Consider the following 26636-nt stretch of genomic DNA (forward strand, 5'->3'; position numbering starts at 1 on the left):
TCTCTGTGATTTCGCAATTTTCGTTTGCGGGGACTATTACGTTATAAGTCGCTGTAAAATGTTTAACAGTCTTGACCGTGAATATTTTTCTTCTTGCAAGGTTTTAAAAATTTCCTTGAAATGTTTAAATAATTGTTGTCCGAATAATTGTCACATTTTTGTCACCGCACAAAAATTGTAGAGCAAAGGACGAGATTGAACGTAAGATACAGCAGGACGAGTACGGATTGATTAATATTTATTGAAAATCAATTAATGTTTCATTGAAATTGTTCGGAGAGAAAATAGAGGGGAGCGTGACCGAGATTAGGTGAGCATAGGATGGCGTTCCGTTCGATCAACCGTTGACTAATTAGCAGCGATCACTCGTCGTCAACGTGACACGCGGTCCTTTGAAATCGAATCTTAGCTGTTGATCTCGCGACGCGGTAGATCAAGCAACCCGTTCGTCTTCGCAATAATGTAAGCCGATAATTTAACCGAGTCCCATCTCCGCTGGTCTATTAACGGGCAGACATGCTTGGCCGGGCCGCCAAATCCATAGCGATTGCGCTGCTACCGTCGCTATCAATCCACCGAATTATTCTAAACTCGGACCTGGACCTCCTCTTCGCATTTATGATTTTTTTTCTCATTGTTTTTCTATTGCCAAGACGGAAAAGATTATTTAGAATATGTTGCTTTACTTTAGAAACGCGGAAACAGTCTCGGGAAACATTTGTTTCGAAGCTTATACCCTTATCAGTTGAGGAAATTAACTTTTTGATTTGTCACTGATTTTTGGTACCGCAACTATGGTTCCTAAATCTTGATAATGTCCGTTGTTCTACCAAGAAGTGATACTAATTATTTTTCTCCGATTTTTTATTTTATTTCAATCGTATATGAGCAACAGCTGTTCTCGCAGTCGTCAGCCATGTTGGAGTCGAGTGGCGCGAAGCTGCAGTAAATTCAAACTACATTTCAATTTATAATTGCTCAAAACCGGGATTTATGCACAAATTACCGGGATTTATGCACAAAGGTGTCGTTTCCATAAACAAACTCCTAGAAACGTATTATCTGTTCTAAAAAATCGTATATTTATTTAAAATATCGACTGCAACGTCGAAAATGCAGGTTTTGCTACGATGGAAGTATTTCTCTGTGCCTTAAGTTTACAAAAACGATGGCAAGTAGAAATAAGTGGTTCAAAACAATTTTGAAAAGAGAAGTGAATAATTAAAAAACCCAAAAATAAATCGTAAAAAAATGGATAAAAATTCGTTTAAGCGAGTACATGATACAGAAACTGTGGATGGTTAAAGATTTCGATTATTTTCATCAAGATAATAATTCTGAGGTCTCGGGGAGCAAGATGGGTCGAGACAGATTCTCCAGACGGAGTCATGGCTCCCCCCCTTTCACCGTCCGAAAAGACAGACAGTAGCGTCGTTGCTACAATTTTACGAGGTTTTTTTCCCCTTTCTTACGAGGAGTCAGCTCCGCGTCCCGGCGTTGTGGAAACAAGCCCTAACCGTTCCGGCGAGTAGATGAAACTTAAACAAAACAACGGGAGAGATGCGTTAACGAGCGGTTCGGCGCCGATAAGTCGGCTCCGAACACGGTTTCTTCCTTTTCGAGAGGATTCCTGCTGATATCTAGCTCCGTTTCAAACTATCTCGCCGGGAACGCGATCAAATTGCTAATATCTGTGCTTCGAAGACAAAATGGGTGCCATAGTCAATCATGCTCTCGGTGGTTTTAATGTAATTGTCGCTGGACTGCTGACTTAGTGGATCTAAAAAATATCTAGTGCCATTCTTCAATTCTTTAGAGTACAATTGGTCCCCCACGCAAGAAATATCTTTTTTTGTAATTATTTTTCGAAAGTAATTCGTCAACATTTATATATGTACGTCTCTATAGCATTTTTCAACTAAACTTCCCCGTAGAAAAATGTTTAAAAATTATCTAGAGTTATTTCCATATTTTTTGGAGTGTATTAGGTCGCCTATCAACAGAAATATTTTTTCCAAAAATATCGGTGAAATAGTTTATGAAAATCATTTTTTTTATCTCGAACTCTCTATAGCAAAAGAACCCTCTGTTAAAAAATGATCTAGTGACTTTTTGGAATTCTCTAGAGTTTAATTAAGACCCGCCGGAGAGAATTTTGTGTTTTCTTTGTTCGATGGAAAACATTTTGCCAGAGACAAAAGCATGTTCGCATTCTTGGGCAGAGCGAACAAATTTTTTGAAAAGCTGACGGGACGTCGTTTTGACTTACAAGCACAGATACATCGAGGTTTATTTTAAAACCGGAGGGAAAAGTTCGTTTGACTGCGCTTAACGAAGACACGCCGCGTTAAATCCGCCAGCGGACTTTATTGCCGCACTGAATCTCGGGAGAAAAAATTGGGTGCCATCGGTGTCAGCCATTGGGGACCGCGGGATCGGCCGGTCAAAAAATTGTTCGAATTTTTCACCCCCTTCCACTTCCTCGAAAGAAAGTATCTTCAAAAAATACAGGCTACTCACTTAAAAAATTATAGAACTATTTTCTTTTTTGACAAAAAGTATTTTTTCCGTTCAAATTTTCCGACCAGTTTGTCAAACGAAAATTGTGAACCCCTTCTTCGTGCCAAATTTGAGATATGTTAACATTTCATTTGCAAAACGGTGGACCACTTCTTGGTAGAATAATTTAAAAATGTTTAAAGCAGTTCGAAACTGTTCGAAGCGGTTTGACAAGGTTTGAAACAGTTTAGAGCCGTTTGTAGACGTTCGAGAGAGGGGGTCCAGGACGTTAATGGTTTCTAAAGAACATTAGCACGGAGTTAGGATCGCGTTTGGAACGTGGTGATTAATGATCCAGGCAGTTGGCTTGGATTCCTTCGGGAAAAAATTGTTCTTTGATCTTTGGAAGCGTTACAACTTGTCCTTCTGCTCATCAAATAAGTTTCGTTACGAAGCCAGAAACATTAAATAATTAAAAAATCCTAATTTGTAATTGACAAATTTTGTCGAGTCTGGAGCAAACATTTTCTTTCAAGCAATACCCTTCGAATTTTCCAACAAATACATTAAACAATACGTCGTAGTACTGCGAGAATCATTGTAAACAATAGTATAGTTTGTAATGTTAGTAGGGAAAGCGAGGGGTGAACGAAAGGAACATATTTTCGGTTCGTTGATTAATATTAAAAAATTAACTTTTTATTATTCGAGCGTTGAAACTCGGTACTTTCTATAATATAAATATTCTTTGCTATCTTCCTCTCCTGTAAAAGTAGAAAACGTGTATTATATGTAGATTTTACTTAGTTATAAGTATCCGGACGCCATTAGAGCAACTGGACATACAGAAAAACACCAAAGATTGTTGTAAATAGTAGCTTTATGTAGACCATAAGCTCCGTTGTATATTTCCCGACGAGAGACTGTAACGTGACACAGCGTAGCGTGTACATCTATGTTTCGACGATGATTTAGAATTTAAGTTGTTTAGGTTAAGGTTGAACAACAATGGCCGGAACACGCAATAATTTATTGGCGAGGTAGAGCATATTCTTTGTGGACAATGTTCGATCCTCCTGCTGTAAAAATTCATGTGTTAACTTTATTGGAAAACTCTAATTTTCTATGAATAAGGAATAAATAAGGCATTTATTGTATGGCGAGAGCAAGAGGATCAAAATGGCGGCGATGTTCAAGCGAAATCGGCGTAAGTCGAAATTTTCCAAGAGAGTGTCTCCAATCTTTTTTTTTTTTCGATGATGTTCTACACGGAATTTTGATCGTAATTATTTGTTATTGTGATATGTTTACCGTTAAGTGGTTGACTTACGCCGATTCTTGGATTATTTAATATTAAGAGCGAACGAAACTTGGATTTCCATTCCTTACACGATGCCATGGTGCATTTCTAATGTACAGTATTTTTTATATCGATGCCGAGCGTTGCAATAAACGATCATTAATCACGAATATTGCTTTTAGTCTTGTTCATTTAATCTGGTGATTAATTAACCCCCAAAACCATTCATAGATACTTTAGACGCAAATCGAATTGCAAATAAATGTTGAAGCATGAAAAATTAATACTAATTCTTTTTTTTAAGGTAGTCAATATTTCCTTCTGCTTTCAATTTGAACTGTAATTATTTTTTCAATCAGTTCGCTGATAATTTCAATTTGGATCGCCCTGTTTTACCGACAATTTAAATTTGAATTGTTCCTGCTTTACCGCCATACAGACTTTTCTATGAATTATTGTCGGGCCAGTGGGTGGCGCCCCATAGCGCAATGTATGGCGGTTTATTTGAATCCGAAATAGCACCATTTCAAAAAACATCAATATTTTTTACCAATTCTTACATTAAAAATTACTGTTTACCGTGTAACTTCACTATTCCGCTATTTTCACACTGAAAATGCCTAATAATTCTTGCAATGTTATATAAATATTTAAAAAACTGTATTTTAAGAAAGTGGTATATTTTTGTTAGTCTCTAGTATATTAATAAATTGACACACAGTGTTGCAAATGAACATGCGTCACTCCTCAAAAACATTATTTTTGTCATTTCTCCAGTGGTTATTACGGAATCGTGACACAAAGGGTTCGATTGCCAATAGAAGACGTCGCGGAAGTCCAAGATTGCGAACGTGTGGGTGACGTCATGTTAACTAAGGCCGCAGAGCATTGCGGATATTCGCAGATCGTGGTGGCGGGGAGGAAACGGAACGCCGAGAAAAGGAGCCGATAAATAATTTACCGAACGGCGTCCGATGGCAGGCTTAATGGATTAGACGAGCCAGTGCAAATATTATTGCAAGGAAACGACCGCGAGGCGACGCCCAGTCTGCACGATTGGACGCGAACGATGTCAACCAGTCGTCCTTCGGCCAATCAGTGAACGTCGGACGCATTCGCATCGACCCCTTCGATCCGTTGTCCCCTCCCCCCTCCCCGCCCTTTGTAGAACATCGAGAACTATAACGAGACTGACGTAATTCCATCGCGTGATGTCCGTTGTGATTCTGTTAATCGATGCGCAGCGGTGCGCGAGAGAACAGGGGTGCGGGAATGCATTTGAAAATAGTAGATGATGCCTATTCGGTGGTCCATTTGGTCCTTCTCTTTTTTCTTTATTTTTTTCGGCGTGATTTTTTAGTTAAACGTGGCTGGGATTGAATATAATCCATTTTTAAAGTAGGACTGTCTTAGCTGCCTTCTTCTTTCCGTCGTAACTAGAGAACGAAACGGTTCCGCCAAATGGGACCTGGGACATTTAAATGCGCTCAAAAAGTACTGCCAATTGTCAGTTTTTGAACAGGATTGAGCGACGTTCTCCATATGGAATGGCCAACTCAACAACCTTTTTTTGCGCTGCGAGAAATATAAAAATAGGGGAATGTTATGTAAAAAAATAGTGAAGTATATAATATTATATATCGTTGGAAATCTTGATTTATTTGTGATTTTCTGGCGCAAGTTGCAAATCGATACCTCTGTTCTGTCAAAAGTTACAGGGACTTATAGATTTTTCGAAAACATACCTTGACCCATAGGGTTTCTGAGAACCTGCGAACCGATGAGAGAGTTACTTTGTGGGTCGATAGCGGGCCTATAGGGGTCCTCATATTCCGAGTTTAAAGATGATCCGAGGTATTTAATTTTATAAATGTTTTACGAACAATTTTTTTATTTCCACCAAATGCGCTCATATTGCAATTTAATTTAAGATTTCTGTGAGGTTTCAGGGGCCCTAATAATCACCTAGTCGAGAGTTGAAATATAAAATATGCAACGAAAATAGTTATAGTTGGTTAACATTTTTAAAAATGTGGAAAGGCAAATACTGGCAAAAGTGACATGATACGGTGAGAGTACGAGAGAGAGTACGGTGAGAGTAAGATTTTTTTGGGATAGGTATCTACAGACTAAATCGAGAGACCGCAGCTGATTTACTGTTTCCTTCAGGGTGGGGGTGGCCCCCATAGGTCTGGAAATAAAGTTTTAAGGTTCAATTAATCGTGATTGATGGTCGTACACTTGTTTGGACACGCACTTGGGAAATAAAGTAATTAGACGGACGTACAAGTGTTTTGCTGCATACTTTTTCTGCGGACGTTTAAATCAGGGGTTCTCAACTTTTTATTACATCACATGGACCATACATTCAAATTGGAAAAGACGAGTTTTTTAAAAACGACATTGCACGCACACTGTTGGTAAAATAAGTAAAATAAAAATACTAAATGAATTGGGGACTGCTTCCTATTATTTACTATTGAAATTAATAAATTTTACGGATATGAAAATGACATAATGCACCACCTGACAGTCTTAATGGCACCGGATGACGACTGCAAGTGATCGCAGTGGATTAGCAACGTAACCACGATCGTAAGCCGGGCCACCGGTAGCTGGAAGACCTGTCACATTCTCCCATGGTGATCCCAGAAATCTGAGAAACCACCTAAACTAAACATAGCGACCCACCACGCTTCACCGGTTTATTTACGAACGCGGGAATCCGATGGAGATCCTGCCGGCGTGGCACCGTGCGTGACTGTGCACCGTTTTTTTCATCGTCCGTCCCATAACATAAACTGTTAACCTTCCCATAAACCGCTGCGTCCTCAATTCCACCACTGCTGTACCCCACAGTATGCATTTTCACAGTAAAATGTCAAAAAACTGTAAAACAAACGGACCTACAATCAGCAATCGTGAAAAATAGATTTAAGAATTTAAAATTTCGCGCGCTGACGTCGCCATATTGCTTATCTTCGGTCTGGGCCCCTGCGACGTTAAAAAATGAGATTTTTACTCAAATTTGGCGCAGAAATTCAATCAAACTCAGCACTACCATAAAAAATGAACCAATCTATGAAAAATATATTAGAAAAGTATGCCGGCAGTTAAATTATAGAGGGGGACGTTGTTTTGACATTTAGAACACATAAAAGTTTCGGAGCGCGTCATTTAAACGGCTCTGTAGTCACAACTATCTAATTGTAACACTATAAAAATATTTTTATCGTTTTCATCACAGAAATTCAATTTTGTGTAGAAGCTCACAGTCCAGCAAAAGGCCACTATCACAGGTTCAACGAGGACCCACAATTCTCCCATCCCACTTAATCTTTCCTCGACCAGACCAATTAGCAACCACGATCAACAGCTCAATCGCGCCTATTCGGCCATGAAACGATTACCGAAAACCGCGTCAAAGTAGCGAAGAACAAAGCTTCAAAGCGGGCCTAGGATAGCGGCGAAGCGAAAAGGGGGATAGATAAAGGCGGCGAGGGAAGGCATAACATCTGTTCCCTGTCTTTTCCTACTAAATCACCGCAATTTCTGTCACTCCTTTCGTTTTCCCTCGGAAGATGAATCGTTCGTCGTTAGTGCCAACGACGGCCTCCTCCGGCCGGCTCTGTACCCCGTGCATACAGGGTGAAACGCATAAATCCTAACCACCAGAATGCAACCAGAAATACCGGTTGTGTCAAAAAATCACAATAGACGAAGCTCAAAGACCCTACCATCCAAATAGTTTCACTCCTCTTTGTTCCTACGTGTTTCGGAGGTTCAAGGTCATTTCAAGGTCATCGCTATTTTCATCAGAGGCAATGTACAATTATAATTGTACCACGAATCTAAAAAATCCTACAACTCTACAACCCTATTGTATTGTGTTACCATTTTACAAGATGGCGGGTAGTTAGATAAAATGTTTTTTTAGCTACTAAAAAGAAGTGAAGGTTTCAGCTTTATTCTCAGTTTATGCCGAGCATGAACCACGTCCTCATGGCTCCCACGATCCCCAAATATGTAAAAATATTGCCTACCTTACAGCGCACAAAGAAATGAGTAAAAGTTTTGTGCAAGAGGGTGTTGCTTCTTTGTGGAAATGCTTTGGGCACCACAGCAGCATTGTTAGGATTCACAGTAGGTTGATGTTGGCGATATTTTCCGACACGGACAGTGTTTATGGAAAGTTCGTGGTTTGCGAGCACACACACTGTATGTGCGAGTACAGGAGCAATCGAATGGCACAGCACTTATTCCCGGGGACCAGGGAGAGCGAACCGATTTACTCCGGCAGTAAACCGTTCCGCGACGCGGTGCTGTGTGCCACTCCAACGGGACGTAGGTAAATACACGGGAAAACCACCGTGTGCCTACGGACGTGATGCTCGAACGCCGATGGACGGGCGGATCAAAATAGAAACCGGCGAGAGATCGGCCGGTCCGCGCCGTGATTAGCGGATTGAACGGAAAGCTGGACCGCTAAACGGAGAGAGGCTACATTTAACCTGAAAGCAACGCGCGCGGAATACTTGCAAAATCGCCTGCAACCGATTTTAGGTGTCCCGTAAAGTTCGGAATAATAACACGGCTGCGCCGTCGATGTGCGTCCCTTATTTCTTGCCGTAACTCGGGAACGGAACGGCTGGGCCAAATGGGACCTGGGCCATTCAAATGCGCTCAAAAAGTACTCCTAATTGTCAGTTTTTGAACAGGATTGAGCGACGTTCTCCACACGTGATGACCAACTCAACAACGTTTTTTGCGCTGCGAAAAATATAAAAATGGGGGAATGTTATGTAAAAAATAAGTGAAGTATGTTATATTATATATCGTTGGAAAGCTTGATTTATTTCTGATTTTCTGGCGCAAGTTGCAAATCGATACCTCTGTTCTGTCAACAGTTACAGGGACTTATAGATTTTTCGAAAGGGTACCTTTGACCCTCGGGGTTTTTGTGACCTCGAAATCCAATAAGAAAGCTACTTTGTGGATCGATAGCAGGCCCATAGAAGTGTTCATAAGCGGAGTTTGAAGTCGATCCGGGTTACTTAATTTTACAGGTGTTTTGCATATGGTCTTTTGATTTTCAACAAATTAACCCTTGTTGCGTTTTGCTTAGAAGTCCCATGGGACCTCGGGGGTTTTAAATAGTGCAACTAACGTGTCGCCAGGTCCTCCGTACTACCCAGAAGTACAAAAGTACCGACACAATTGATTAACTGGTCAATAACTGATTATAGTGATCACGCCCAGCGCTGGCTAGTGCCGGTGACCTTTTTCGTCTCTAACGAGCTAGTATTTCAGGAAATACGCTCCACTGGAAACCGGAGGAGGGGACAACGCGAGGGACGCGTTCCTTGGGCGGGACATCGGCGAAATTCGGTAGCCGATCTCTTCGGCGGCGTCGGCACCGGCGGCTAATTAAGCGACGTAATGAGGTCGTCCCCACGAGTTAATTATTTTCTCGGGTATCGTCGACGCGGATGAACGGTCCTCTGCGATCGTAGCTCTCTCTCTCGATCTCTATCTCTCTCTTTCTATCGCCCCGCGCCTGACAGGAAACGGGGACGTAAAATGATTCCCCGAAGCTGTTCCTAACCGATTGACGACACCCTAAATCAGCCCGACGCCGACGCCGCGTGGACGCCGTCGCGCCGCGGCACTCGAAATAACGTATATGTACCAGTGTACCTGTGTAGTGAATACAATTACCTACAATTTACACACTGAACAATAAATCACCTGGTTAACAAATTACGACAAAAACAGGATCACCACGTCCGGGTTTCACATAAATTATCTTTAGGTCAGTCAAGAATAATAAAACATCTCGTACGAACTTACCGATAAATTCAGTTTGGAGTAATTAACTGTCTTTGTGAGATGTCTACCATGATCGAAATGGTGTCGTTTTAATCAGAAAAATGTCACGAATATGCTGAGAAATGTGTTGTAGAAAAATGATTAAAAATAAAAGCGTTGCGCTTGGGGATCTCTCGAGGCGTATTGGTTCTAATTAGGGGTTCCAATACCTGGCGAAGAAAAATGTAGCAGCCGATTCAATAAATCGCAGCACACGGAACGGAACGGTACGGGAACCGTGTCGTGGACATGTGCATCTTATTTTCGCAGGATCTGAGGCGCGACCGAGGTGTCCTGGCGCCTGCTCCAATGATTTATTCCTCAGGGGGCGTTCTCCGGCGAAGAAAGACCGTGATGGAGGCCGGGATATCGGTCGAGGGTTGAAAAGACCGCGGAGCACGACTTCCTTGTTGTTTAATGGCCGTATAAATTGCTGTTTGCTTCTTTTGCGGTGTGTTTTCCCAGATTAAGGTAGGACAGATGCAGGACCATGAGACAGGATGTTAATAATCTTGAAAAACAACAGGCCTCGAACAATGTGTATTTTCGTCCATTTTATTATTTTCTTTTCAGTGTCTTATGAAAATTTCATCACCCAGCTAGTGAAATTTCGTCTCCTAATTTTGTCGGTTTAGACGGCGCAGTGTTCTCGTAAGTACGATAAAAAAATTGTGTACATAGAAGACTTTATTTGTAGAGAATGTAACAGTAAACAAGTATTCGCCTAAGTTTCATGAGGCCTCTGTGACTCTACCTCGATATTTAAACTAGACTAAGAGTCTTCGGTGCACTCGTGAATTTTATTTGGTGTACTTCAGGGGCTAGTAAACAGACTTTGAAGAAGGAACTGCGACCCAAAAAAGGTTGGAAGGATGCTCGATTAACCTGGAAGGACCACGTGCAAAATTTGAATAAAATTAAACGCAACATGAATGCGCAATAGCCATCAATTATTTCAAGATTCTTCATTCTTTGTCATAACTTGGGAATGGAGAGGTTCCGCCAAATGGGACATGCGCCATTCGATAATGCTAAAAAAGTACTCCTAATCGTTAGTTTCTGGTTACAATTGAGCGGTGTCCACAAGGGGGAATGATCAACTCAACAGACTTCTTTGCGCTGCGAAAAATATAAAAATAGGGGAATGTTATGTAAAAAATGAGTGAAGTATATAATATTATATATCGTTGGAAAGGTTGATTTATTTCTGATTTTCTGGCGCAAGTTGCAAATCGATACCTCTGGTCTATCAAAAGTTACAGTAATTTATAGATTTTTCGAGAAGGTACCTTTGACCCTCGGGGCTTTCGTGACCTTGAGATCCAATAAGAAAGCTGCTTTGTGGACCGATAGCAGGCCCATAGAAGTGTTCACAAGCGGAGTTTGAAGTCGATTCGGGTTACTTAATTTTACAGGTGTTTTGCATGTGGTCTTTCGATTTTGACAATTGTTTGAGCAGAAATTAAGGGAATTCATTAACGTAGATCGTTTGGAAGTATAGTATGGGGGGTACAGAAGCTCTTTGTTCGTTTTCAGTAAAAAAGATTCGAGCAGCACGGTGCCACGAACAAGTAAACAGAGAACCGGTAAGAAAGCTAAAGGCGGCTCCACAGGATGCGTCCTTCCTCCCGAGCGCACTCGGACAAGGGGCCATTCAAAGGAAATTCTAACTGTTTACCGTTGCGGTAAACCCGCCAACTCCCTTTTCCCTTTCCTTCTTTTCCGATCGATCAACGGTGAATCGTTCTTTAATCCCCGCCTCCATTAACCGAACCGGAACGGTTACGCGATCGGTATTTTCGATGTGTTCGCGGATCGAAGGAATTGTTTAAGGTCACTCAAGGTCCCATGGATCTTAGTGCTACATGGTTGCACACAGCGATGGGTAAAACATTGTTCTAACATCTGAATTTTATCTTGAATCTCTCGCGCCACTTTAAAAACGTATTTCATCTGAAACTGCTAAAAACAGCAATATTTACAATGAAAATGAATGTACTCTGACAAACATTATGGTCTCGTTATAATACCTTTTCTCGGCTGGCCTCTTCGGCTTATTAAAATAAAAATATTTTAAGCATAATATTTGTTAAAATAAATTATTTTATTGACTGTGATGTTGCTCGTTATTTAAAATACCATTTTGACTAAACTGTACAGGATCTACTATCTCAAATAGTATTTTAAATATAGTCATGTCAATTTTACCCACCTCTGGTAGCTCAGCGCAATTGTCAATCGTTAAATACTATGTACAAAATGAAAGTTATGATTACAATAATATTTGGTATTAGTGTTTACACGGTGCCATTGTTGTTACCAGTGTGATGTTTCCAAAAAGAAGTATTCACTCCAGTTTTTCGATAGAAAATTCGTTAAGTTCGAGATTCTTAACCGAGGAGAAACGCCATACTTCTTTTCTATTGACTTTCACGCGCGTTGTTTATATAAAAAAGCTCGGATCGTGTACTCGGGGGCGTGTACCGAACGAAATGAAATTTGAAATTCCCGCGCTCGCGCGACGAGAGCCCGCGTGGATGTATTTCACACTTTTCATTGCAGCACATCGTGTTTACATGCTCTTACAGTGAATGAAAAATCTGATCGTTACACACGCGGTATTCGAAAATACGAAGACGATTAGGCATACATAAAATCTCTGTTATTACTTCAGAAGAACATATTGAGACGTTCCCTTGAAATGAAAAGCGAACGAACCGCATTTTATTAGCTAAAATAACCTTGTTTTCTTATAAAAGTAACATACTTTTTCGAAATCATTGATATTTTTAATCTAGAGATTTGAAGATGGCGCGCGAGTAAGCGCGGGAAACCGAGCTCCGTTCAAATTCTGTTCATATATAGTACGTTTAAGAAAAAGCTTGACGAGTAGAAAATATACAATGTACAGATACATGGCTGGAACTATATAGTAATCGTTTAATTACAGAAAGAGAAGTAAATCTTTTCTATTTGCGGAAGTTTTTCGATCGTTTAATTCGTAAATAAAAGTGAGGCAGTTTCGTATAACGTACGTACGTATCGACTTACAGATTCTACGTCAGTTCTTAATTACAGTAACCAGTTCAAATTAGATTGTTTGCGTTAAAACTTTCCCGTGAAATCGCGCGGCGGAAGAACCGAGATTTCCTTTCGAAATGACAGCATTCTAAATCGTATCCCGAAGTTGGTTACATATATTACATATATATGTCGCTAGCTTATTACACGTACTCCCAAGATGTCGATCTTATTATGTTAATCTCTATGAACTATGGATTCAATTTCATTGGCACAGCACAGGTTTGTGCAGATCCGCGTTTCAAGGTCCTAAGTACACAAACAGAACTGAAAATCGAAACACGAAAAGAAATTTTCAAATTGGGAAGCCCCTACCATCTTCCTCTTCACTCTTCGCACACTCTCCTTTCTCACACTTGCACAGAATTTAACAGGCATTTGCTAATTACAGCGAAGAGCTGCAGCTTTGGAAGTTTGCGTGGCAGAACTCGACTCACGAACAGATTCGAACAACCAGACAGCGTTGAATCCCCACGCGTCAGAACTTAAGACACTATATGCGTTTAACAGTAATCCCCCTTTCAACGAATCTCTCTAACCCTGACTCGGTATCACGTTTAAAATTTGCGAAATATAGTACAACTCGTATATTACAGTTAACCTTTGTATATAAAAATCTATCGAACATCCACAGCATGCTGGTACACACGAAACCGAGAAGTTGTACTGTCTAGATAAATATTAGATAAGCATGTCAGACTCTAGAACTCTGTCTTCTCTCTCCCATTCTCTCTCAATCATCCCACCCCTCCACCCCAAAGATCTGCACGCATTGGTTATCACAACTTTCTTCGTTCTTCAATAATCTAGAGAACAGGCGAACGGTTCCTGAAAACACACTTTTGACTTATTCCATGGCAATGCTCCTCAGCACATATTTCACTACATAGGCGAACGCCGCGAATCCCACGATCACGAAGACGTTGGTGAGCACTTTGTACAGGGGACTCTGCTCTCTCTGCAGCTGGTCCCGTATCAGGGAAGAAACCTCAGACGTCATTGACTGGTGCCTCCCTTGCTTCTCCAGCTCTTTCCTGTGCTTCAATTCCGCTTTGATCACCTGTGACACACGAATACCATAACTAAACCGCAGAATCTTTACACAAACAATGCAACAGCTTTTCACAGCCTCATATTTCTTCTGTTCAGTTTTGTCTAGTAATAATCTAGCCTAGTCATAACGATAGGAAATTAATGGTACCTCAACAGTCTCTGGAAACAGTTCGCAGAATGTCTTGTCCATCAGATTGTACTCCAAGCTCTGTGCAGCCAGTAGTTTCTTCTCGTTGTCCGTTGTGTTGATGCTACCCCAGGTAGGACTTTTCTCGATCTGCAATTACATAGATTGTAATTCGTGATTACATGGTTTCCTTATAGTTAATGGCTCAAGTACCATAAAACTAAGCAATCCAATGAGAATAGTGGACACAGTCCATGCAGGGTTCCACGTGTCAGGATGGAAGTCAGATATGGAGAGACACAATTTCGTGTTGACCTTGAATCTGCCATTTGGAGTGCTCATGTATATGCTGGGCGGTTGAAAAGGGAATTCTTCGGGGAATATGAGCTTCCCATGATAGAATCCTCCTTCGTATGGCGTTTTCTCCGGACCCTTAACCACATAGTGCCTGGAACAAAAATACTGCAACATGTTTAAAACCATTCTTGCCGCTTATCGTGCTAGTGGTAGCAAACATTGCAATAACGAATACACACCATTCTAGTATATTCGTAGGTACAGGTTCTGCGAGCACGTAAGGCACAGGGTCCTTCTTCAGCCTCAGGTAGTCCTGTTTCAGTATAGCTGTTGCACTGTTCGTTTTCCTGTTCATATTGACTCGAGGATTTGTTGTAAATATTTCGTGAGGTACTGTTAAGGCAATGTACTCCAATTGTCTAATGGTTTTTTCTGTTTTAATTAACGTTAATTCCTAGACGATTTCCACGTGAAAAATTTCGGAGTTGGAAGACTGACAATGTGTCATTTAGATGAAAATCGTTCGATCAGCTGCGCGCAATCGGAGTCCACTTCGAGGACCACTACGGGACAGGTTATCTCGATAGTTTCGGTGTGTCGGGGGGTCCAGAAAATTCCAAAACAAACCGATTATGCCGTTCGACAATCCAGCCAGCAAATAATCGTGAACGACACTGATTTTGACAGGCTGCGCGTTCACGACGGAAAACATAAGACTATGAAATGCACTGGAACCGTTCAAATTTCTCAGTGCTACCAAGTTCGTCGCAGGCACTGATCAAGTTCTGACAAAGCACGACAACGCCATGAATGACTAAATCGTCATCGTCTTTTCACACCATCGTGTCCCCGGTGCCGATGAAATTCACATATTGCAATCGGTTTCTGAACAAATACCGTCGCAAAATGTCAATATTCGATCGCATCGGAGTACGCATGACTGTTTGTTCAAACGACAAACAAACACGCGTATGAACAAACGTTTTGTTAAAAGAGACTCTACCTATGCTCTTTTATTGACACTGATGTGTCGTTTATGCATTCGTGCACGCATATTTTACGAATCCATTAACGATCGGGACTTCTGTTCCCTAATTCGGGTGCATTGTCAGACAATGCAGCGGAGGAATTACCAAAAACACCGTTAGAACTAAAAACGTTTATTTCATTCGCTTATTACATTTTTACTTGAAGGTGATTTTTAACAGTCGTTCATAGAGCTAATATTCCCTCGATGTCCCTAGATATTAATATATTTGTATTTTTCGCAAAGTCTACTTATATGTGGTTTTGAGTCCAACTTTCCCGATTTTAGTCGAAAGTACGCCTTTGCCTTCAATATTCATGAAATTGTAGGCTGTCTTTCCGCTAGATATAGTCAACGATCAACGGCGAGACACGATACAGCATGTTAATTACGTAATTGTGACGGTGGATGGGAAGATGCAACGAGAAATGACTCGTTGATGAATGGAGCTTAAGATTCGTGACAGTCTCCGCCTCCCACCGACCATCACCGGGAAACTCGATGCTGTTGTTGACATTTTTGACAGCGGTGATCGTCTTTTGAGCGGCGTTCATGAACGATTTAATCAAGTTCGACAGTGTTTTTCAACGTACGCATCAATAGGTCGGTCTAATTCGCGAAACTCATCTAAATGATGAGTTCCCCTGTATCTATAAGCAACACTGGCCCTATAGCAGGTGCTTCTGGCATGGAAACAGTGGTGGCTGTGGCCCTTGGCGCACTTGCTGCTGTTTTTCTCGGTGCACTCTTAGTGTTGCTTGTCCTTTGCAAAAGACAACGTTGCTATTATGTAAGTTAAACGACTCTAGCCACAGTAATTACCTCAGAAAATTGTGTCAACGCTCCTTAACTGTGTTACAGAATCAAAAAGACTCTCCTGACTTGAGCTCTGATTTATTAGAGGGTGAGAACTTCTCAGGATTAGGCCTCGATGCATGGGAGAGCGAGGAATGGTTGGCTGGGGCAGAGAGGTGCGTAGACTCAGTGCATTTAAATAAAATTTTGAACAGCTCCGAACCATAGTTCATTCTCAAATTTGTGCGAACCCTGCAGGTGGGTCGACGACGCAACTGGTCTGGCCCCCTTGTGCATCGCTGTGCTACGATCATGCCATGCACTGGCTTCTAGTCTCACTGCTATCGCAGGGACAGTGAACAGCAACACGGTTCCACTCGAGATTGTGGATGTACGTATCTATTTCTTGACGTTGTAATCTTTGGTTGCTATACGAGTCCTTGTTCACAGGTTGCTAGAAGAATTCCCCCCCGTGTGGACGACGTGGTGAGGAGTTTGTATCCACCGTTGGATGCAAGACTCCTGGAAGCCAGGGTAGCAGCACTCGTGCTGGCTGTGACACATCTGGCGTTGGTTACGAAGCATGGAGTGTCGAAGAGCCATGCCAGGAAATTAGCATTTATTGACCAAGCTTTGAGCGACATGGATTCACATTTATCGATTTTGCGGAACGCCGCATTGGCGCAGGAAGTGGCCTGCTCTGTACCTGCTTCGACGCCCGTCTAAGTAGCCTAATTTTTATGAATTTTCGTAATCTCACGCGGTTCTGGGTCCAAACACTGCAAGATCTGAGATTGAAGGTAACACACATTAGGAGAATGTTGCGTTGTTTTTTTCTTCTATAGTTGTCTTTTATTATGCCAAGGTTCGAAACCCAACGGTGCAAGTTCGAATCTCTCTACCGACGATATTCAGTGCTTTATATTTTCGCCTACTTATAATTAATATAAAAATGCATACATTACTTTCACGATGTATTAAAAAATATTGTGAGATATACATATATATATATTTGAAACACTTTTTACGATGAAAGAACACCAGAGGTAATGTCTTGTGATATGGATATATGTACGCGAAGCAATTTGTTTTAGTCTTCCAGTTTGTTGCGACGCTGTGTCGAGAGAGAGAGAGACCATTTATATGTATATCCGGCATGAAAATTCTGTCTCGCGAAACCGTCGTCGATTGTTGTTAAGTATGTATTTATAAGTGTTTGTACACGTATATTTTGTACGACTATACTGAGAATCAAATAAATTTTGTATAGATGAATAGAACTTTATAATAAAGCTGAGAATCGTAAGAACAATAATGAAAAAAAAAGAAAATAGAAAGACGAGCGGAGTATTTGTATTTATCTCAATCGATCAATTTAAACGTGTTTTATTCTTGTAATGTTTTGTAGTAATCTATATATATATATATATATACATATATATGTATATGTATATATATATATATATACATATATATCCAATTTATATTTCTCGCAATACATTATTGATATTCGGATCCCTAGATTATTTGCATGGCAAATGCACCATGGGGTCAATCTTCCAGGTTGTCACAGAGAGTAATTCACTTTATCAATTAAATAAATTAACTAATAATCCTCGGCACACCGATCAACGCTACACAGCAGCGCAAGTGACTCGGGCGCCGGGCGCAAAGAGTTGTCCAAAAAATAGGAGTCACGGGAAGGTTCCTATAGTAGAGGAGAAAGTATGCTGGAAAATGAACCGAGCCTGTTGTGTGTACATTATTTGCTTCTGTGCAGTTCCTTCTGCCTCTTGCTGTTATCATTCAGAATTTTTGTCTTTAGGTGTTCCTTGTAATCCAAAATATTTCCGCTCCATTTCGTGACGGCTCCATTTTCGCAGACCCAGATCTCCTCTGCCACCTAATAACCGAACAAATCACGTTAGCTTTTCGAATTAAGACCTCGAAACATTTTCATTGAGACGTACCTGATTGATCAATCTGAAATCGTGAGACACGAGCACCATGCCACCATCAAAATCATTAATTGCATCAGCCAGCGCGTCTATGGTCTCCATGTCCAAGTGATTCGTTGGTTCGTCAAGGAGAAGCAGATGGGGTACCTGCCAAGCCAACCATGCGAACACTACCCTACAACGTTGACCATCTGACAACTGTCTTATCGGACAGACCTGGAACCAAAGAGAATAAACAATACGATCTTTATCATCTTTATACAATTTATTTTTTGATCTTACCTGTTGGCGACCGGTCAGCCCGTAACGACCAATTATCTTCCTCATCTCCTCACGCTCTTTGACATTTGGGAAGGCCTTCATCATGTAGTCAAGTGGCGATATATCCAGGTCCAACAGCTCATGCAAATGCTGATGATATCTGGCTATTCGAAGATGGCTGTTCTTACGGATCATGCCACTAGTTGGAACCAACTGCAATTTTACATGAATCTTTAAATATTATCTAGTACTTTGATACTATTAAATTTGCATTCGAATTATAGCATAGTAAAAGTATAGTACATAAACTTTTAGTGGTGTCTCGGAGGGAACAGTCGAGTGCAAAGGGCTAATATCTCTTTACACATTGCACTAGGCACGATTGCCCAACCTAAAGTGTTTGCGGTACTCACATCTCCGTACAACAGTTTTAAAAGTGTGCTCTTGCCAGCTCCATTTGGCCCGACCAACGCTAATCTGGTGTCCAGGTCGATACCGAACTCCAGGTTCTTGTAGATCCACGGCGAGTCCTCGTTGTAACGGAAACTGACGTTTTGAACCATAATCACCGGCGGTGGGATCGTTCCGCAGGAAGGAAAGTAGAAATTTAATACTTTGTCGTTGACGACTTTCTCCGTAAGGCCTTGCGCTACCATTTTCGCTAAAGTCTTTTCTTTCGATTGAGCTTGCCTGGCCAGCTTAGCGGAACCGTGACCGAATCGCGCGATATAGTTCTTCATGTGCGAGATTTGATCCTGCTCCCAGTTATACTGTTTCGCTTGGTTCTCCAACAGCTCCATCCTTGTCTTCACGAACGCCTCGTAGTTCCCTGTGTAATACTTCAGTTGCTTCTTGTTTACGTGAATGATATTGGTACAAATGCCGTTGAGGAAGTCTTGCGAGTGAGAGATGATCACAAGGATTCTCTTGTATGTCTTCAACTCCTCCTCCAACCACACGCACGCATCCAGATCCAAGTGGTTGGTGGGCTCGTCGAGTAACAATAAATGAGGCTTCACATACAGCGCTCTGGCGAGAGCGATTCTCATTCGCCAACCTCCGGAGAAGTCTTTGGTAGGTGTTCTCTGCATCTTCGCTGTGAAGCCCAGACCGTGTAGAATGTGAGCAGCACGAGCCTCAGCTGTGTCCGCAGCCATGTCTTCTAATCTCTCGTAAACGTCCATCAGCTGCTCCTGCGCGTCCTCTTCTTCGCATTGCATCAACTCCTCGGCCAGCTTCTCTAACCGTACGCGCTCCTCGTCGACTTCCATCACGCACTCCAGAGCGCTTTTATTGCTAGCGGGCATCTCTCTGGTCAAGTGAAAGATGTCGATCTGGTCGGGGATAGGAACTTCTCTGTTTCCGAGTACAGCCAATAACGTGGACTTCCCAGACCCGTTCAGACCGAGCAGACCGTACCGTCTGCTGCAATTCAGCTCGAGCATGGTGTCTTGCAGCAGTTCACAGCCATGGAAAGTTATAGAAAAGTTAGATATCTTTATGTCACGGCTACGAGGGTGTGAAGCCAGCGATCCTGTACACGAGCGTGCCTCTGCGTTCAGTCTGGCGTCGGCTTCTAGCTTCAGACACAGAGCCTCTGCGAAACATAATTAGGAATTAAGGCGTGCTAAGAACCGCAGGGAGTAAAGTAGATAGTTTTGCCCTACCTTCGGCACTGATGGGGGTCCCATTGGTTCCGTTCTGACTGACCGAGCCTGGGCTGCCCTCCTTGCCATCCTCCGACCCCTTGGTCTGATTAGGCAGATTCGATTTCTTCCCGGACTGCCTGGCCTTGGCAGCCTCCTTCTTTTTCTGCTGTTGTTTCTTCTTCGCGTCGGATGGCATTGTGTACCTGCAAGAAGCTGCACGCAGGGGGGTTACGTAAGCCGCAGGTTAGGAACTTGATGGCACGTGTGTTCCGGAGGGAAGTCCGCGACGTTGAATTGAAAAATTCAAAAACCCTCGAACGCCGTAAACGGTTCGTTACACGAGTCCGCGACCGAGGGGAGCGTGTACACACGCGTGTATGTGTGCGTGCCAGAGAGAGGGAGAGCGAGAAAGAGAGAGATAGAAAGATGGAGAGAGGGGACCACAAAGTAGAGCGACAGAAAAGGCAAGAAGAGGAGAGGAAGCGTACGAATGGATTTTTTATGCGTTCCTAGAGACTCGGAACTGATCGGAAACCGTTCTATAGCGATGTACGCGAACACGAAACCGAGGCACAAGGAACTTTTGAGAACGAAAACCAGCTGGGGAATCAGGAGGTAGTCGATCGCGGGGGAAAAGAAGAGACCACCTTCAACGAAGACAAAAGAAACCACACTTGAACGCGGGGCCACTTTGAATTATGAATTGAATCGTGACTTTACGTGTCGTTCGGTGGCCCGTTCTCCTCTGGTTAGCTAGCTTCAATGCAACCCTCAGAAATTACCTAGTTGTGCGCCAAAAATCGAACGGTCCGTGCAACACGCGAACACACGTGTATGGATGAAGGCAAAGCCGTCAAAACGCAACGTTTGTCGGCTCGTTTGATAGATGCCGCCACAAGGACAGTGGAAAGTTTTAGAAACTGCGGGACTTACCAAGCCCTGCCAAGGATGATTATAGTAGAATAGCGTGTATTTTCGAATAGTTAAGAATTTTTGAGAAATTTTAATGTTTCTGGGTTGTAGTTTGTTGTTTTGTATTATTTCAGTCCAATGAACATCGTAGACAATGGCACCGCTGTTGAGAACGATGCCATGTCGTTAGCGTTGAGATTGTTGAACGTTTTTCCCTATCTTTCTGGACTGTCCGGCAAGAAATATGCACATCATCGTTATCGTTGCGATGTACACGGATATTTGATCGGACGTAGTGTATGTAGATGTGTAGGATCGCATTGGTGTTCGTGGATGCAAATACGTGTAAGGTTAAGCCGCCCAAAGCCGTTTTCCCTCCATATTGATTCGTATTTCAAATCTGCCCTCGATACAGTTTAAAAATCAATGTTGCGGCCGTTCTCGAAAACGAATGTTATCGTAGCATAGATTGCAAATATAGAAAGTTGGTCGATGGGAATTCTGAAATGGTAGAACCGTATGTAGGAAATATAGGCTTTATGTTCGTGAGGAATAATAGCGGTCATTGTCGGAGTACCATTGTTTCCAACTGTATTTTTGCAATTACTAATTGCGTTGCGACGATGATTGAAATCGAAGAATAACGAAACATCAATTAATGATACATCTAAAGAACAATGGCAGTTACACCGGTACAACCGCTATGTACCATATTCGGCTATATTGTAGCTGTTCCTCATTAAGGTTGAATCGTTTCGAACGCTGAAACAATAAAAAGCTTTGTGGTACAACGGATAAATGCTGTGGCCAATGTTGATCGAAGAATGACGAATATTGGTATTCATTTAGGTTGGACGTAATTGTGATTCGGGTTAGGTTAGAAATTTCAGGTTAGGCACTTACTCTTTGTTGCAACCAGGTTCACCGTTGTGTTTAACCCGATTGCAACGGTAGAGCTGTTCCCAATGATGTTAAACAATTTTCAATTGTCACTCGGTTGTTTTCACAGCAATGCTCCTGTTACAGTGCAAATATTTTCATAGAAATAAATCATTAATATTCTACTGCTTGGATTGGCTATAGCTACTAAAACTCAAAGCTCTGCAATTAGACGCAATTTAATTTTACTAATTCTGTTTCTAGCGAATGCGTTCAGGGGGTGATGTCCACGCATTTGGTTTGAGGGGGCTAAGCGAATAAACAAATGAAGACGACTGGGCAGAAATGGCGAGGGGGCGCAAGAGGACAAGGGGTAGCCGAGTTGTTGGAGATCATTGAAGGGCCGCAGGAAAATTAAGAGCAAAGAATCGCATTCCTCGTGGCGGTGAGGGGTTGCGCGGGTTCGAACGGCCGAGAGCCGGTTAAAGAAGCGTGTTCTGATGAATGAACGAATGGATAAACGACCGCGGTAGGGGGTGGTTAAAAGAAGAGACGGACTTGCGCCCGTGCGGATCCGAAGTCTACCGGTTCCGCGGTGAGGGTAAGGATGGCGTAGCCTAGAGTGGACTCTAGACACGGGGTCCCGGGGGGTTTGCGGGGGTGTCGGAGAACAGGGGAAGGGGGCAGAGAACAAGAGGGGGAGGAGGGAGGCGCTGGCTTAATTGCACCGCATCACAGAACGTAGTATTTCGTAGTACGTGGTGGTGGGGGTGTAATGCGTCCTCGTCCTCGTCGGCGGCGTCGTTATTCGTATGTAAGCTGCACGCTCACCGGCATCGACGTATGCGTACCAGGGGCGTACCTATCACCTGCAAATAGGGTGCTAATTTTAATCCTCCACGCAACTCTTTTTCCCCTGATTTTTCAATCCCAATCTCCGCGTTCCCCTGATTTGTGGATCACCCTTTGCCTCTAGAGTACGTTCTTATATCGAAACCACTTTAGACTCGAATAAATTGACTGGGAAAAGTGTTGTATTTTTCGGTCAAGGGGTCGAATGTAAGACGTTGTGTCCTTGAAACGGACAGAGATCGTATTATCTCGCGACCGATTTAATTCGAATCCGCGGCCTAAAGGTCGCGGGATCCCGCTAATCGCATATTGAACAGGTGTTTTAGTATTCTGGGAGGTGTCGCCGCGGATCGACTAATTTTGGACGGTGTACTCGAGGCTGTTTTTGTCAGCCGCTAGTGGGGGCCGGAGTCACCGGGGCGACGATAATACGAACCAATCGGCAGGACGTACGACACCAATCAAATAATCGATCGATCGAGACGTTTGACACACTTTTCCAGGCGGACAATGATTATTTTTCGACGGTGCAGAATCTGGTCCGGATTTTTTCGTGGAAACAGCCGACCGATGTACAGTCAAGCGTACATATTTTCGAATTCCCGATTGACCCTTCCTATCTTAACGTTTATAACATTGAAAAACGTTGTTATCCCTGTGTATAATAGAATCGACCTTCAGACGACCTCCAACAAGAAATTTAACAGGGACGTAATTGTATACTGTATTGTAAAAATAAGATTGAAATTGTTGCCGGAAAATATCGCGTAGTCAAATTTTTATGTTTGGGTCTTAAAATTTTCAGAATAATTTGACCTACATATTATCTTGAGTAGCGCTTCAGACTCGAACGGAGTGGCCTATATAAACGCCTCTGTTCGAAATAAGTCAACTGGAACTGGAACAACGATTTTTGCACTGGTTCACGTAAGTGTGAGGTTAGGTTGAGAGCCGCTGCGCGCTCGGTTTCATTGACAGTCGGCCGAGCAGGTGCAAAGATGGAGCAGTTTAGGGGGACGTTAGAAATAATGATCGCGTCTGGCCCCTAATTTCTGCGGAGCCCTGGGGGATGCTAATCGAAAGTTGCACGGGGCTATTGCGAAAGTTCGTGGCGCGCAATGGCGGGGGCTTAGAGTGCGTCGGGAATCCCCGGGCATATATCTGTTTCTCCTCCACGGTGGAAAGGGGGTCTTTTCACCGTGTGAAACACAGTGTCTTTCTTCCGATTTCGGGTTAACTCGGGCTCGTTAACGGGACACGGAGAGACACCATGACACGATCGCCGTCGCGTCGCGGCGTGAGGAATTAATAATTTGCCTGGTGTATAAGGCCGGTCCTGCCACTCGACCTGGAGTACGACAGCTGCGATTGGACGGCATTTGAATGAACGCCATCCGGCATTCACACCTTTTTTCAGCCCCTTTCCTTTCAGTCCACGACCCCCGTCCATCGTGCAGCTCTCCTGATGTACTCGAGGGTTACGCCGGTGACACGCGAGTCTGCGCTCGCGTGTTGGTTCAACGTCACGCATACGGGCGCCACCAGGGCCGTACTAACCTCCGCTGGGGCCCTGGGAATTTCTTTTTCCTCGGATTAACTTTAAACTCGTCTGCAATCAACCCTTGTGCGCTATTCAGGAAATTAGGATGTCTACGTTTCGAGAATTAGATTGGATCACAGTTGACATTCTAAGGAACAGTTACTCCCACGATTGATTTTACTAAGAATATTTATTATCTGGTGGCGATACCTGGGTCTATTTTGACCCAGCTCTTCAAGGGAGTCATTTCGGTAGTTACTTAACTCCTCCCCTAATGATCCATTTCAATTGCAGACTGTTTAGGTAATTACTCCACTAAATAATTACCAACAAACATAACCTGAAACTTCTACATTAATCACAAATAGTGTACAATAGTGTAAATCGTCTGCACTAATCGAACCAACGTCTCCATTTAATTTCAAACGAGGAACGCCACGTTCAAAATCCTCACAGGTTTGCGCCAAGAACATGGCAACATGGCGGCCCCCCGCGCGCCAAATTTGAAATCTCTAAGGTGAATAACGACTTTATACCATCACCCTGTAGAGTTTCTTTATGTTTTAGCACAGTAAAATGTATACCAATCATTTGGCAATGCAGTATACAGTGGTTTAGGGGATTCAAATGATTTTTTTTCTGGGAGGTAATTCATCCTGGCGTATTGTCAACGAGGGGGTCTTGTTGGAGTGATTCGCCGAGGGCACCGGACTAGGTTGAGTCCCGAGGACACTGAAGTTAAGTCACTCTCCGTTGTCATCCCCATCGAGCCTAAACGTCCTACTTCCGGTTCGGCTATTCTGGCCTCAATCGATCGGAGAGGCCGCCTCTCCGTGTCAAAAACACTCGGCGGAAAGACGTCGCCGCGTCGATTCTACGCCGAGGAAACGGGATCGTCCGTCCGCTCATAAATTTTCAGGACGGACTGTAGCTGCGAGACTCGGATTACCCGGTACCCGATTCTACGCCGAGATTTCTACGATCGATCCATCGAGTGGATTCTACCGTCTACTTAATAATCGAACTCCTCTCTCTCTCTCGGAAGAATTTTCCTCGGGAATCTCCCGCGGAATCTACTCATTAAAATAATCCTCGTCAAAGAATGCCTCGAATCTTTGCGAATTATCGGCGTGCAGGCATTTTGATTTTTTAAAATTTCTAAAAATCAGAATTTCCGAAATTTTTGGAAATCATTTTTTTGAAAAAATATTGCCCTCTTCGAAGATGCTAATTTTTGTCACCAATTTTGCGCAGGTAGTTGATTTTAACTTTGAGAAATAATTTTTCGAAAAAGCACTGCGAATCTCGAGGCAGACAAATTTTTGTAATATTGTTGTAACAGTTTTAGTGTTGCAGGAAATTTTTGTTCGAATATCCGACTCACCTGAGAGAGTAATTATTCATGGGTTCCAGTTCCATAATCTGGATCATCTTTTTCTTGTTCATTATATCCGTTTTCATAGCCACTTGTAAGAGACCTGGGCGCCATTTTTCTGGACGATACTCAATTTTCCAGCTGAGTGAGACTTATTTCAGTTCTTAGCAGCCTCGGCGCCTATAACTTTCAATCATTATTTTCACAGGTGCAATTTGAAATCTGGGAGCCTCTGCGGGACTCACGTTCAAGAGTTAGATGCGACACTTTAACGATCACCGTGAAAATATTTACATAAATAAAAGCTTCCTTCAAAGATATAACTACACGATTACACATCACTGTAAATACAATTACACGTTACATATTACTGCAAATATAATCACGTAGACACATTTCAAAATATATAGAAATAGTTCAGGCAAATAAATAAAATTGTTAATCTATTAAAATAAAAGTATATACTCGTGAATATCTACTTCAAAATATATAAAAGTAGTTCAAGCGATATTTAAAATTAAAAAAACTGCATAAAAATAAGTATGTAAAATAGTGTGAATAATTAAAAAATATTGTGTATTTACATGTGTACGTTTACATATATTTTTTATTCCATATTGAAAATCCCACAGTGTACGGTGTTGGCTCTTACCGGGCCTTAAGTAGACGAAGCCGGCATTGATCAGACGCAAGGCTCTCGTTAACTAGCCGCGGTCGGAGTTCTGGTTTCTGGAGCCGATTTTTGCGATCGTCCGGAACGGTCCGCGAATTTTCGGATTTCAATAACGCGGCCACTTTGTCGGGTCACCGTGTAAAATAAACGGCGGCCAGCGCGGAGACATTAATAACGGCGTGGAATCGGCGGCGGCCGAATCCCTCGGACGTCCAATAAAATTTCCGGTGAATGGCTTTCAAATTTATTCGGGTCTCGATCCTTGTCCCCGTGACGAGCAATTAAACGCAAAAACGAGAGGATTCTCGGCGCTCGCCGATCACGAGGGGGAGCGAGAAGGGGTCGTTTAGGTGGTTCGAAAAGAGGGTGGGGGGGGGGGTGGAAGGGGCGAGGAACGATCACCGAACAAGATCGATGAAGGTTACTTGTCTTTCGTGCCAGTGTATCAGTTTCACCTCGGTCACTTAGAGAGAGAGCCAGCAACGTGAAA

General features: G+C 42.6%; 3 protein-coding genes across 4 annotated transcripts; 1 reads left to right on the top strand and 2 right to left on the bottom strand.

The window, feature by feature from the left end:
• Nucleotides 1-10204: 10204 nt before the first annotated feature.
• LOC143359105 (ubiquitin-conjugating enzyme E2 J2) lies at nucleotides 10205-15196 on the bottom strand. The gene is made up of 4 exons (XM_076796780.1): nucleotides 14465-15196; nucleotides 14142-14376; nucleotides 13950-14078; nucleotides 10205-13808 (listed from the first exon to the last, which is right to left on the bottom strand). The coding sequence occupies exons 1-4, from the start codon at nucleotides 14578-14580 to the stop codon at nucleotides 13596-13598; spliced, it is 693 nt and encodes a 230-aa protein (XP_076652895.1). The 5' UTR covers nucleotides 14581-15196; the 3' UTR covers nucleotides 10205-13595.
• A 379-nt stretch (nucleotides 15197-15575) lies between these two features.
• Tmem98 (transmembrane protein 98) lies at nucleotides 15576-17384 on the top strand. The gene is made up of 4 exons (XM_076796781.1): nucleotides 15576-16042; nucleotides 16114-16223; nucleotides 16306-16438; nucleotides 16498-17384. The coding sequence occupies exons 1-4, from the start codon at nucleotides 15884-15886 to the stop codon at nucleotides 16771-16773; spliced, it is 678 nt and encodes a 225-aa protein (XP_076652896.1). The 5' UTR covers nucleotides 15576-15883; the 3' UTR covers nucleotides 16774-17384.
• Nucleotides 16783-20801, bottom strand: LOC143359103 (ATP-binding cassette sub-family F member 2). 2 transcript variants are annotated; one of them, XM_076796778.1, is made up of 6 exons: nucleotides 20698-20801; nucleotides 19934-20128; nucleotides 18680-19863; nucleotides 18288-18479; nucleotides 18018-18221; nucleotides 16783-17950 (listed from the first exon to the last, which is right to left on the bottom strand). In XM_076796778.1, the coding sequence occupies exons 2-6, from the start codon at nucleotides 20109-20111 to the stop codon at nucleotides 17810-17812; spliced, it is 1899 nt and encodes a 632-aa protein (XP_076652893.1). In that variant the 5' UTR covers nucleotides 20112-20128; nucleotides 20698-20801; the 3' UTR covers nucleotides 16783-17809. The 2 variants fall into 2 exon arrangements, with proteins under 2 accessions (XP_076652893.1, XP_076652894.1); XM_076796779.1 differs by lacking the exon at nucleotides 20698-20801 and adding an exon at nucleotides 20563-20656.
• Between the last annotated feature and the right edge of the window lie 5835 nt (nucleotides 20802-26636).

The sequence above is a fragment of the Halictus rubicundus genome, chromosome 11, assembly GCF_050948215.1.
Source record: "Halictus rubicundus isolate RS-2024b chromosome 11, iyHalRubi1_principal, whole genome shotgun sequence".
In the NCBI taxonomy this organism is placed as follows: domain Eukaryota; kingdom Metazoa; phylum Arthropoda; class Insecta; order Hymenoptera; family Halictidae; genus Halictus; species Halictus rubicundus.

Coding starts and splice junctions, on each gene's coding strand:
- LOC143359103 (XM_076796778.1), bottom strand. CDS start 20,111: ATGCCATCCGACGCGAAGAAGAAACAACAGCAGAAAAAGAAGGAGGCT. Junction 19,864..19,933: donor GACCCCCATCAGTGCCGAAG/GTAGGGCAAAAC, acceptor TATGTTTCGCAG/AGGCTCTGTGTCTGAAGCTA. Junction 18,480..18,679: donor TAAAACTGTTGTACGGAGAT/GTGAGTACCGCA, acceptor GTAAAATTGCAG/TTGGTTCCAACTAGTGGCAT.
- LOC143359105 (XM_076796780.1), bottom strand. CDS start 14,580: ATGAACAGGAAAACGAACAGTGCAACAGCTATACTGAAACAGGACTAC. Junction 14,377..14,464: donor CCTACGAATATACTAGAATG/GTGTGTATTCGT, acceptor TTTTTGTTCCAG/GCACTATGTGGTTAAGGGTC. Junction 14,079..14,141: donor TTGGATTGCTTAGTTTTATG/GTACTTGAGCCA, acceptor ATGTAATTGCAG/ATCGAGAAAAGTCCTACCTG.
- Tmem98 (XM_076796781.1), top strand. CDS start 15,884: ATGATGAGTTCCCCTGTATCTATAAGCAACACTGGCCCTATAGCAGGT. Junction 16,043..16,113: donor AAAGACAACGTTGCTATTAT/GTAAGTTAAACG, acceptor ACTGTGTTACAG/AATCAAAAAGACTCTCCTGA. Junction 16,224..16,305: donor TGGTTGGCTGGGGCAGAGAG/GTGCGTAGACTC, acceptor CGAACCCTGCAG/GTGGGTCGACGACGCAACTG.